Consider the following 13,229-nt stretch of genomic DNA (forward strand, 5'->3'; position numbering starts at 1 on the left):
GACAAGGATCTGCTAATGTATCTAGGCATACGAACCAGTTATGCCACCACAGTAAAAAAAAAAAAATACATAGTAACGCAGCCACATGAATAAATGTTTTAAAAGTTCTGAGATTAACATATGGAGATGTATATTAACATTTGATATATGGGGAGGTGGACTGCAAGACAGGCCAGCATATAAAGGGGCTTGCCATCAAATTTAAGGACCCGAGTTTAAGCTCCTGGAATCCACATGGTGGAGGCAGTGAACCAAATTCTACAAGATTCCCCACCCACACACGTACCGCACAAAACATAAAAGAGCCCCAAGGCTGGGAGCTAGCTGTCAATAAGGTCCTTGGCTCGCAAGCATAGGACCTAAACCCCATTTCCTTGAAACCATGCAAAACAATAACAGTAACAACAACAAAAAAAAAACCCTGGTCATGATGGTGCGCACTTTTAGTCCCATAAACATCCACATCCCCAAAGCAATGCATGTGGACCCACCCCATAAATATATATGTGGTACCAAATTATATTGTGATGACAAAGATGGAATTGTAAAAATGTCCAGGAAGGCCCAAAAAGTCTGAGCCACTCACCCAGCACCTTTTGGGAAAAGAAACAAGTGTCTGTCAAGACAGGGAATGAAACATTGCATGTCAAAATGATGCCCATACACTAAAGTTCTTTCAAGTCCCTACACTCAAATAATCTTACAAAACTAGAAATGTAATGAGACCATACTCGACATAGTAAATAAAGTTGAAAGATTTAAAAATATGCTGTCATTTTAAATTTTAATAAAATAGATAATTTCGTTACATAGAGTGTCAAGTCCATCCACTCATTGTTAAAGTTTTAGAAATATCTTCTATAAAAGCTTGGTATTTGCTTGGGAATTAATCGACTATAACATTTCTACAGGTACAGAGTTCCCACCTTTACCTCCATTCTTATTTTGAAAAATACAGAAAAGTACAAAAAATAAGACATGATATCCATATAACACAACTGAAAGTTAGCCAGTATCTTCATATATTTACTCAGTCTTTAAGAGAAAGATGCTTAAAGCTGAAGCCCTCCCGCCCCGCCCACTCACTCCCTTCCCTTCTTCACTCACTCAGGAGTTGGTCTGCATTCTGATGCATCGCGAACATTTCCATACAGATATTTATACCATGATAAGTTGTTTCTAGAAGGAAATTCTAACTTGACAGAAGGTCACTGCAGTATATGCATGATTCTGTAACTTCAGTCCCCATCACTTCCAGAAGTCTTCCAGTTACACACACCTCACTTGTTCTGCCAAATGTCTGCGCAACAGTCCACCTAAAACTTTCCCGCTCCGTTCCCAACAGGTTGTATTTGGCTACTCTAATGGTAAATTTTCTGGTGCCTAACCTCCTGAGCGTATTGACTCATGAGAACTACTACGTGTTTTCAAATGTTACAAGGAATGTTTTCTCACTCCCAAGGTCATAACTTTGTGTAATGTACAGCATTTTTATATCTCTGCTTTCGGTTTCTACACATCTGTCTCCTACTGTTGTTTACAGTTTGTGGTGTGTGACTTTGCTCCTCAGAGAACAATGTGCATCCAAACAGTCTTGGTATTCATCTGAGCAATTCTTTCCATATTCTAAATCCCGCATAGTTATTCTATAATCTCTGTCCTCTTCAAAGCATGTTACATATTACTGTATGATCGTAATTTACTGCGTTTCTTCTAACACAGCTTACTTACTAGACTGGTGAAGACATCCAGATCTATGCTGATGGTAGTAACAGCCTGTTTTCCATTCTCAATTGTAGATAACTGTGTTTTAAGGTTTCAGCATTGGTTTTGTGTTCCATTCGTCAAGTGCAGGCTTCTACTCATACAGACTTCTTCCCCTTTAGCAGGAATTCTCCACTGTTCGTATTTTATGTTAAATGTGTGGCTGATTTGTGGGGCTTAGGCTCAGAATGACTAATAGATGCATTACGGGGTGAATATTCTTAATGAACACATCCCCACACTGAAGACATTCAGAGCACTTAATGAGTATGGATTTTCTGGTGTCTGATGTGGTGTGACTTCTGGCTGAAAGCCTTCCCACACTCACTACACTGGTACGGCTTCTTACCTGTGTGTATTCTCAAATGCAGGGCCAGGGTTGAGAACTGAGAAAAGGCCTTCCCACACTCATTACAGCCATAGGGCTTCTCACCAGTATGGCTCCTCACGTGCACCGTGAGAGAGGAGCTCTGAGAGAAGGCTTTCCCACAGACATTGCATTCATAGGGTTTATCGCCCGAATGAATCCTCACGTGCACAATAAGTGACGTTCGCTGAGAGAAGGCTTTTCCACATTCATTGCACTCATAGGGCTTCTCTCCAGTGTGGATGTTTTGATGCTTTATGAGATACTTTTTCTGGCCAAAAGCTGTTCCACATTCGTTACATTTAAAGGGCTTCTCACCAATATGAATTTTCTCGTGCTCAGTAAGATTTGATTTGCCACTAAAGGTTTTCCCACACTCCTTGCATATGAAGGGCTTCTCTCCCGTGTGAGTTCTCTGATGTCTGATGAGGTTTGACTTCTGGATGAAAGCTTTCCCGCAATCTTTGCACTCAAAAGGCTTCTCTCCAGTGTGAATCTTCTGATGGGTGAGCAGGTTTTCCTTCTGGCTGAAGGACTTCCCACAATCATTACACTCAAAAAGCTTCTCTCCAGTATGGGTATTCTGATGCTTAATGACATACTGCTTTTGGCTAAAGGCCTTTCCACACTCGTTACATTCAAAAGGTTTCTCCCGATTGTGGAAATGCTCGTGCTCTGTAAGATTTGACTTGTGGCTAAAGAGTTTCCCACATACCTTACAGGCAAAGGGGCTTCCCCCACTTAAGATCCCCTGCTGACTGAGGTGTGACATCTGAATGCGAGTTTTACCACATTCACAAGGTTTTGCTCCAATTAGGAGACTTTTGAGAACTGAGGGATTACTCTTGGTTGAGGATATTTCCACATTTCTTACAGTTCTAAGGCTTCTGTGTCTGACCTCTCAGGCGAAGGCAGAGAAGGACAAGGATCAAGAGTATAAAACCTTTCTAAGAGTCAATGTTGTTTTTGCAAATTTCCCTTGTTTTCTCCGGCATGAATTTTCTAGGATCTGTCATCTAGCTAAAGGCTTTTCGATATTCCTTAGAAACAAGGGGCTTCCTTTCAGCATGACTTGTGGGTTCTGTGAGATGTGACAGTTGCGTAAATGCTTCCCCGCAGCTGGTAAATTCACAGGCTTTTCCCCTAACCTGCGTGTTCCACTGACAAATGGACAGTGTCTAAACTGCAGACATTTCCACACCGGACTCTACCAAGATAATTCTTACCAGGAAGAGTAGGCTATGGTAGAGGACTTCCAAACTCTAGAAAAACGCATGATTCTTTCCCATACAACTTCCTGTTTAAATCTAAAGCGTGTTTCAAGCTCAAAGCTTGAACTTTGAAAAACGTTCTGCCTTTTAAAAAGCGAAGTCTACTCTGAAAAAAAGAAAAGAAACGAAGTCTGTGAGCAGAGAAAGGAGCATCCAGTTTCCTTGCATTCACCACTCTCCTCGGTGGATTCACTGACCTCCCAGATCTCGACGTCGCTCTACGTACTTGGCATTTCTCAGCTGCGTCTACAACAGACAACAGGGAATTAGTTAAAGGAGCATAGGCAGTATATGGTGAACACTCAACAAATACTTCCTGTAGGTTGCTTAGTACGACCTAAACAGCCCCCATTACCTATTGCTAGTTTTCACAGTATTAGATGGTGCTATGCCACCTTCCGAGAGAAGGAAGCAACCAATAATCCACGCAGCTACACCTATGAACCATAACAATAATCAACACGGCAAGATATCCCTGAGGGTACAGCAGTAGCACTGACACCTTGACAGTCGCCAATAGCTGTCTAACTGGACTTAAGGCATACTCGACGGGGGGGAGAATGTCAGGTACTGGAAACCTAGCCAACTACCTGGGGTCTTAAGAGGAAAACTTACTACTCCCACTTTACTAAAGCAGCCCAATCCCTAACTACACTCTAAATATTTATCCTTACATACACAGCTAAGTGTGGCTCCCGCCACCACCAAATACACTTCTCTTTACAAAAGATGGGAGCATCACAGAAAACCCAACTGGTCAAAACGCAGAGAACAGCTGATCGTGGAGAGCCCAGCCCCAACAGACACAACTCTTGGACCAAAGGCTCCAGGAACATCAGGGAAGATGGGGTGGAAAGATGGTAAGAGCCAGAGGATTGGGAAAACTGCTGTAAGATTGTCTCCTAGAAATACAGGGCGGCTTTATCTTTGATACTCAACAAAGGCTGTCTAAACAGGGCTTGAACAGGTGTGACACCAACAGACACGCAGACATGCAGGGACAGACCTCATCAGACCCACCCTAAACAAAGGAGCAGAAGCAACTAAGGAGGACTAAGAGGAAAATCGTCCTCCCCAGGGATAAGCCCTCTCCCTGGCGAGTCAATTCCAACTGGTCAGCCCTGAAATCATATACATTCAAGTAACACTAGAAATGGACTGAGCACATACATTTATATAGAAGAAAAGGAGGCCATGAATCTGGGAGGGAGCAGGGGGAAGACATGGGAGGGGCTGAAGGAAGGGGGAGTAGATGTAATTATATTTTTACTTCATATTCCCCATTATGAACAATAAAATTTCAGATTGTTTAGTATATAGCTCAGAGGCATAATGTTTGCTTAGCATTTGTGAAGTTCTAAATTAAACCCTCAAAAAAGAAAAGAAAAAGAAAAAACTTGCCAGGTTTGTGCACTCCTGTAACCCCAGCACCTAGGAGGGGGCAGGATGATCTGCTCAAACCACCTTTGCTCACATAATGAGTCCAAGACTACCCTGAGCTACAAGACACTCAGTCTCAAGAAACAAAAACTGTGTATGAGAAATGTGCTTACAGAGATTGTGATAGCCCATATTGCAGAATAAAGAAAATCCATGCAATCACTATCTCTATATTTGAGACAAAAACCCTTAAGACAGAATATCTGGGTAAAAACAAAACAAAAACGAACAATAAACAAACAAACAAACAAACAAACTGATATTCATGAGAATACTCCTAAAAAATTAAGTTTTTCCATTTAATTTGAGAAATTATACAATAGGATTAAATGACCGCACAAAAACAGGGTAATTATCACTCAGCTGACACAAGCTCACAGAGAATACTTTGCAGAAGTTAGTTCTTTCCTTCTACAGACGGGGCTCCAGTTGTTACGCTTGGTGGCAGTACCTTTACCCACTGAGCATCTCCTGACTTTCTATAAATGCAAACCACGTGGTAGATTTTCAAAGCATAAAGAGCTTATTGGAGGAACAGAAAACGTAGGCACAAAGATGCAAATGTCAAGCAAGCTCATTTGTATCACAAACTACCTGGAAAAAAAGTGAAGGGCGTCAAGTACCTAAGAAAAGGGAGTGAAAGACGGTGAAGAAAAGATATAAAGAGCCGGGCGGTGGTGGCGCACGCCTTTAATCCCAGCACTTGGGAGGCAGAGGCAGGCGGATCTCTGTGAGTTCGAGACCAGCCTGGTCTACAAGAGCTAGTTAGTTCCAGGACAGGCTCCAAAACCACAGAGAAACCCTGTCTCGAAAAACCAAAAAAAAAAAAAAAAAAAAGAAAAGAAAAGATATAAAGACCACTTGGACCTCTAAAGCCGTGGTTCTCACCCTTCCTAACACGGAGACCCTTTAAGACCCCAGCCATACAATTATTTTCATTGCTGCTTTCTAACTGTAATCTTGCTACTGTTATGAATCATCATGTAAATATCTGATATGCAGGGTATCTGATATGCAACCCCTGTGAGAGGGTCTCTGGATCCACAGGCTGAAAACCACTGCTCTGAAGGATCCTGCCTGTGGTGGCACAGGCCTAGAGAAGGGGGGCGAAGGACTGAGAGTTGTAGGTCATCCTAGTTACATAGATTTGAGGCCAGCCAGGTCTATATGATACTGTTTCCAAAAAAAGGCAATTAAGAGAATGAGGACGGGGCTGGAGAGATGGCTCAGCGGTTAAGAGCATTGCCTGCTCTTCCAAAGGTCCTGAGTTCAATTCCCAGCAACCACATGGTGGCTCACAACCATCTGTAATGAGGTCTGGTGCCCTCTTCTGGCCTGCAGGCATACAATCAGACAGAATACTGTATAAATAATAAATAAATAAATAAATAAATATAAAAAAAAAGAGAGAATGAGGACAAGTCAGGCGGTGGTGGCACAAACCTTTTTAATCCCAGCACTTGGGCACTTGAGAGGCAGAGGCAGGTGAATCTCTGAGTTCGAGGCCAGCCTGCTCGACAAAGTGAGTTCCAGGACAGGATCCAAAGCTACACAGAGACACCCTGTTCCAAAAACAAAACAAAAGAGAATGAGGGTGGCTGGGGGAGGGCAGTGGTGGCGCACACCTTTAATTCCAGCACTTATCTACAGGGCAAGTTCCAGGACAGACAGAAACCCTGCCTCAAAAATAGACAGACAGACAGACAGACAGACAGAGAGCGAGCGAGAAAAGAGTGAGAGGACTGGAGTGTGGCACACACCTTTAACCCCGGCACTCAGGGAGACAATGGTGGATGAGTTAAAGGCCAGCCTGGTCTGGAGTTCCAGGATAGCCAAGGCCATACATGCTACACAGAGAAACCCTGAGTGGGGGTTGGGCAGGGAGTGGGGGGGGATGCTTTGAGGACTGAACTGCTAAAAGGAAAATGAGTTAGATTACATTATAACTGATCAAGAACAGGTCTCTTTACTAAAGATGGATCTGACCTTACACTTACCATTGCTCGTAGAAGCTTGAGAACAACAAATTCAGAGAACAGATCAAGGAAATAGTGGAGTAAAAGAAACCTCAGAAAGAAGGATAAAGCTGGTTAAGAAAGAACTCAAAGAATAGAAACTCTATCTTTGTTTTTGATTTTTTGTTCTTAAACAAGGTTCTGGCCATGTAGTTTTGACTGATACAGAACTTGCAATGTAGACCAAGGTAGCCTTGAACTTGCGTGGATACTTTTGCCTCTGTCTCACATATCATAGGCATGTGTTCACAACCAGCAAATTTTGAAGGGTCAAGGGAGCCAGGCTCTCTTGTAGCCAAAGATGACTTCAAACTTGGCTATGTAGTGGGGGCTTGCCTTGATCTCTGGATCCTTCTGCCCCTGCCTTCCCAATTCAGGTATACAACGTTGTACCTAATTTGAAAGGGTCCACTGGGTACTTGAACAATGAATAAGCTCCTTACATATAACCTATGACTATGACCTTTTATAAAAAATGTATGGTTTTGGGTTTATTGGCAAAGTCTCATATATCCCAACCTAGACTTGAACTCCTGACTCTGGATATGATGACATTTTTTTACAATTATTAATAACATAATCATGTAACTAATAACATAATCATAACAAATTATATTTTCAGACAGCAACATGCTATCACTGAATAAAACAGAACTCAGATGGCATGAAATGACCAAGAAATATAAAGGCTGGTAAGATGGCTCAGTAGAAAAAGGGACCTATAGCCACGCCTGAGTTTGATCCCATGGACCGACACAGTGGAAGGAAAGAACCAAGTTGTCCTCTGACCTCCACATGTGTGATATAGTGCACACAACTGTACAAACACAAAACCAAACGACACACACAGAGGGTCAGAGCGACAGCTCAGCAGTTAAAGCAATTGCTGCTTCTGTGAGTGCTGGAGGAGGTGTGTCACTGGGCGTGGGTTTTGAGGTTTCAAAAGCCCACACCAGGTCCAGTCTTGCTCCCTCTTTGATGGAGGAAGGTCATTGATTAATTAAATAAAGAAACTGCTTGCCCTGATAGGTTAGAACATAGGTGGGTGGAGTAAACAGAACAGAATGCTGGGAGGAAGAGGAAGTGAGCTCAGAGCTGCCATGCTCCCCTCTCCGGGGCAGACGCTCGCGATGAAGCAAGCCGCCCGGTCAGACATGCTGAATCTTTTCAGGTAAGACCCAGGCTACACAGATTATTAGAGATGGGTTGATCGGGATATCAGAATTAGCCAGTAAGGGCTAGAGCTAATGGGCCAAGCAGTGTTTAAAAGAATACAATTTGTGTGTTGTTATTTCAGGGCATAAGCTAGCAGGCGGCCGGGGTGCTGGGGACGCAGCCCCGCCGCTCCTATTACTACACCTCTTTGCTTACATCTTAGAGAGATGGCTCAGTTGTTAAGAGCACTGGCTACTCTTTCAGAGGACCCAGGTTCAATACCCAGTACCCACATGGCTGCTCACAACTGTCTGTAACTCCAGTTCCAGGGTATCTGACACGGTCATACAGGCAAAATGCCAATGCACGTAAGTTTTTTAAAAACTTAAAAAAAAAGAAGACGACGACGACGAAGAAGAAAAAGGAAAAGATAAAAGCTCTCAACTACTGCTCCAGCGCCATGCCTGCCTGCTCACCTTCCTGCCAGCCTGCCTGCCTGCAGGTGTTCCTCACCATAATGGTCATGGACTCACCCTCAGAAACTGTAAGAAAGCCCCTAACTAAATGCTTGTCTAGTTTTGGGGGAAGGAGAATGTCCCCAACATTGCTATTGAGATGTATTAGATTTATAAAGTATGTAGAGGAAAGCAGCATCTTTGTGATGTTAGACATCATGTCCATCAACATGTGCTTTAATTGGGTGTCATCTGGAGGTGTGAGTGTTCACATTTTTTAAAAATTTGTGGGTTTTTGTTTGTTTTTTGGTTTTGGTTTTTTGAGACAGGGTTTCTTGTTATTTGAGACATTCAGGCCCAGGCTGGTTCATTGTTATTTTGTAGAATCTACGGAGAGGCTGGGTCGCTGGTTCATTTCAGTGGAGTGCTTCCATGAGGGCCTTAGTGTGGGTCCCAGCACCCACATAATAAGCCAGGCATGGTGGCTCACTCAGATTGTTCCTGTCTCAGACCCTGAGAAGCTAGGGTATAGGCTTAGGGTTTTTTTGTTGTTGTTGTTGTTGTTGTTTTTTCATGTAAGGACTCATTCCTCTCCCAGGCATTTTGGGAATCTTAAATCAAACTATTAAACTTTTTACAAAAAAGCTACCCTAAGTTACTGCATCCTTGTGGCAAGTTTCACGTCATCTCTTGGAATCCTGTCAGGTGCCCCTCAATGAACACCCTGTGAGGTTCCTTAGCATCCTTCGCAGACAATGGCTCCAAAGCCCACCAAAGGGTGTCTATGACTGCTGCAGACAATGGAATGCAGCTCTCCCTGACAAGCCCACACACATGCTCTCAAAGTCCCAGGTGTCTTTTTTCCTCTTGTGATTTCTAAGTCGGAATTAAAATATCTTGAGGATAAGGATGTGTGGCTCAGTCGGAAGACTGCTTGCCTAGCACAGGAAGCCCTGGGTTCACGCCCTAAACTGTAGGTACACCCCTGTAACTCCAGAGTTCAGGAGGCAGGCAGGAAGAGATCAGCCTCAGCTACCACACTGCCAGTTCAAAGCCAGCCTATGCTAAACGATACCGTCTCAGGAAATTTTTAAAAACACCCAACTCTGGAGCAAGCAAGGTGGATCAAATAAAGGTACCTGCTCTGCTACCAAGCCTGAAATGCTGAGTTTAATCTTCTCTACCCACGTAGTGGAAGGAGAACCAACTCCTTCCGTTATCCTGAGTTCCACATGCACGATGTTGCACTTGAGCGTCCAAATAAAGAGAGGAAAAGGAAGGAAGACACGTAATTTAAATTATTTCAAAAATAAGAATATAGGCCAGGTGGTAGTGGTGCACGCCTTTAATCCCAGCACTAGGGAGGCAAAGGCAGGAGAACCAGAGTTCAAGGCCAGGCTGGTCTACAGGGCTAGAGAAACCCTGTCTCAAAAAAGCAAAAGAAACCGCCCCCCCACAAAGGAAAGCAGCTAGGATGTGAGGGTTGACTGCTACCACTTTTTGGTGGCACACTGCGGACTGACTTGGTACCTTGTACATGCTAGGTAGGGGCTCTACCGCTGGCAATTTAGACTTGCAAATTTTAATTAGGTACTCAATTGTTTTACTTTTACCATTTAAAGCAAGGCCAATGCTGGTAATGTCTTCAACGACCGCAACAGCAGGCAGAAGTAGTTTTTTCCATATGCCACATAATCACAGAGCTAGCCTCATGAAGGAGTTATGACTTCTATGATCAGAACAGCAACAACTACATTTTCTTCAAAAAACGAGGAACTTGGGCCAGTGAGATGGCTCAGCGGGTAAAAGGCGTTCGCTTCCAAGGCTGACAACATGAATTCGACCCCAAAACTCACACCGTGGAATGGCAGAACTATCCCAAAATTATTCTCAGACCTGCACACATGGTTTAGGCAAGCATGCTCAAGTAAATAAAACAATTTGAAGTGAGGAACTGTGCCTAACCTAAACCTCGACACTCTCTCTCTAATCCTGGGTTTTTAGTGGAATGACGCTCCTCAAAAGGAAATGCGAATTTGCCTGGCAGCTCTATTAAAGTACCTCAAAGTCAGAAATGAAGTCTGCGGCAGACAACACCGAAAGAAAAAAAACCCAAACTGTTTTCATTATTAATTGCGCTTTAGTGTAAAAATCGTTTTTTTTTTAAATCTAAACATTTATATTAAGGTTTTATTACAAAATTCAACTTCCTGGTTAGAAAACTCACTCTTAATAAATACTGCTTTAAAATTATTCACTCCTTAGCTTCGTCCTCCTAGCAAGTCTTCAAATAAAACGGATGCTCTTCGGGAAGATGGCCCCGTTATAATGATCAGCACTTTCGACACAGGAACTACGGCGCAGACGTGATCTTGCAATCCCGGTCCCCACGCCGCCTCGTAAAGCACGGCCACCCATAATCCACACCCAGCTGCACATTCACTCGACAATCCCAAACAACGGGTCCAACTCTGCAGCCAGATTTGGTCGCAAACGTCCAAACGCTCGCGAGGCCCCCACCTCCGTCCCCCACGAAGGCCCAACGCTCTAAGCCCACCCCGACCCCAGCGCCGCGCCACCGAAACTCGGAAACCCTCCCCTCCAACCTCCCCGGCCCCACCGACCCAGGACGCCCAGATCCCACCTCCTACTTTGGCGCCACGTGGATCCAGAGGCCGCGCTGACCCGCGGACAAAGACCAAAATGTCCACTCTCTGCCCTGCGTCTGCGCACTCCGAGAGCGAGCGAGCACTCCCAGAAGTCTCCGCGACGCTCCGGGATTTGTTCACCGAAGCCCGGCCACGCTGTCGTCTATTATCGGCAACACGGCTTTTTCCGGCCTTGGACTACACTTCCCACAAGGCATTGCGGCCGCCTCTTCTTGTGTTTTGGGGTTTCTTTGGGTAGATTGTCGTCATTTGGACCCAAAAAAGTTCACATTTGGTGGGATGTTCGGAGTGGGGACTTCCTCTTTGATACCTCACGGACGCTATAGAAACAGACTGAGCCCAAACTCCAAGGTAAAAGGACGACATCTTGTCCGTGGCTGGTGGGGTTCTGGACTACGCTTCCCAGAGACCTTAGCGAGCTGACTTTGCATCTCAACTTGGTGGACTCTTTAGCTTTGGCAGAACCGGACGCGCGCGCGCGCGTTCTAGGAGACCGTAGGTGAGGGGTCTGGGAGTCCTGGGCGGGGACCGAGAGTGTCGCGAGCCTCAGGGCTGTGTACTTGGGAGCAGTCCCGGGCTGCAGGATTCTAAGTGTCGCTTTGATTGTGGCAGCGTGTCCGGTTATGAATGCTTATAAGTGTGCGGTTGAAATCACCTGTCTCCAAGGTGTACAGCTGATCGTTGCTGTGCAGACGTGTTGTGATGCTGTGTGTTGTGGTGCCGGAATCTTGTGATTGTGGAAATAGCATCGCGTGGTCCTGTAGTGTGTTATGTGCCCGATAGCCTTTATTCCTGTGGGGTGTGAATATAGTTGTAACTATCACCGGTGTTTGTCTCTGTGGGTTAAGTGACCTTGAGTAGCAGCAGTACTGTGTGTGTATAGCAGTGTTCTGTGTCTGTGGTTCTGCATCAGCACTGCGTGGACATCCTTACTGTGTCCTTTGGGGAGAAGGGACAGGGAAGGACTCTGTGGCAGGGTGACACTGTGCATGCAGGTGTGGACTGTCTGCTAATGACTGTCTCCAGAGTGACTGTTCAGTTATGGCTGGATGGTGTCGAGTACTGTGCTTTCCAAGTGCCACCATGTGTGATTGTGACTGTGTAGGGAGGGCCTTTAGGGATGTTAGTAATGGACGGGGGAAGTAACTGTATCTCAGTGCTGTGCAATCTGGCTGTGGAGGGGATGGAGTCTAACTGTGACTGATTTCTTTTCTGTCTCGAGAATGGATGAATGAAGATGAGTGTTGTGATATATACTCCTGTAATCCCAGCATTTCGGTTCCTGAGGCAGGAGGATCTCAAAATCAAGGCGGCCTGAGATACACTGTAGAACAAACCCTGTCTGGGGGCGGGAGGTAGAAGTTGGGTGCTGGAGAGATGCCTAAGTGGGTAAAGTTCTTAGGGTGAAGTATGCGAATGTGAGTTTGGGTCCCCAAAACCCACATCAACGTCAGTTGCTGTAATGTGTCTGCAATTCTCCTTAATCCCAGCTCCTACAGGATTCCAGGACAGGGTCTCCCAAACTTTCAGATAAACTGGCCTGGAGTGTGTAGCATTGTTAGACCACAAGTTGGAAGGCTCGAACCAACAGCCAGGACTCTACTCTGCCCTCCACATAACTGGCATGGCACACATGTGCCTGTATATGTGCACACACACACAAAGATAAAAACAAAATTTCTAAAAAGTGATGAGTTGACATGCTGTTTGTTGTATTGGTGTGACATATTTTGCAGCAGCCAAGTGTGTCAGTGGGTGTGTCTATTCATGACTGCTGCTCCAGCCCCAACAGACCCTGGGAAGTTTGGGCTCATTCTGGCCTTGGACAGTAGTGACCTCAGTTTTACCGTGTGACACTGAGCTTGGTCTGAATGCCAGTCTTTTCTGACCTCCATCCCCTGTACCGTACAGCTATCCAAAACTGCCCTGGCCACTCATTCCTTTCTTCTGACCCTCTTCTCAGAAGGCGACGAAGAGCTGAGCTAAAGCTGAGTGGCTAGCTATTGAACACCCAGAAGCCAAGCTGAGAGTGCATCAGGTTTCCTTCTCCTTTCCCCGAAACTCTTGCTTCTCTGAGCATGCTCTCAACAGAA

The 13,229-nt window shown here is 44.9% G+C and overlaps 2 protein-coding genes across 4 annotated transcripts in view; one reads left to right on the top strand and one right to left on the bottom strand.

Annotated features, from left to right (window-relative positions):
- Znf567 (zinc finger protein 567) overlaps nt 1-13,229 on the top strand; it is a 39,198-nt gene that overhangs the window by 17,692 nt on the left and 8,277 nt on the right. The window contains exon 7 of the mRNA XM_041654279.1: nt 7,040-7,045. Within this exon, the coding sequence (XP_041510213.1) occupies nt 7,040-7,045 (6 nt within the window). The remainder of the gene's footprint in view (nt 1-7,039; nt 7,046-13,229) is intronic.
- LOC121449656 (zinc finger protein OZF) lies at nt 1,092-11,197 on the bottom strand. 3 transcript variants are annotated; one of them, XM_041654264.1, is made up of 3 exons: nt 11,112-11,197; nt 3,600-3,648; nt 1,092-3,508 (listed from the first exon to the last, which is right to left on the bottom strand). In XM_041654264.1, the coding sequence occupies exon 3, from the start codon at nt 2,901-2,903 to the stop codon at nt 2,025-2,027; it is 879 nt and encodes a 292-aa protein (XP_041510198.1). In that variant the 5' UTR covers nt 2,904-3,508; nt 3,600-3,648; nt 11,112-11,197; the 3' UTR covers nt 1,092-2,024. The 3 variants fall into 3 exon arrangements, with proteins under 3 accessions (XP_041510198.1, XP_041510199.1, XP_041510200.1); XM_041654265.1 differs by having other exon boundaries at nt 11,119-11,173; XM_041654266.1 differs by having other exon boundaries at nt 1,092-3,503; nt 11,112-11,164.

Source organism: Microtus oregoni, unplaced genomic scaffold (genome assembly GCF_018167655.1).
Source record: "Microtus oregoni isolate MIOR12 unplaced genomic scaffold, Mior012 000006F_ref0000085, whole genome shotgun sequence".
NCBI lineage: Eukaryota > Metazoa > Chordata > Mammalia > Rodentia > Cricetidae > Microtus > Microtus oregoni.

Excerpts from the sequence above, each read along its gene's own strand:
- LOC121449656 (XM_041654264.1), bottom strand. The coding sequence starts at position 2,903 with ATGTCACACCTCAGTCAGCAGGGGATCTTAAGTGGGGGAAGCCCCTTT.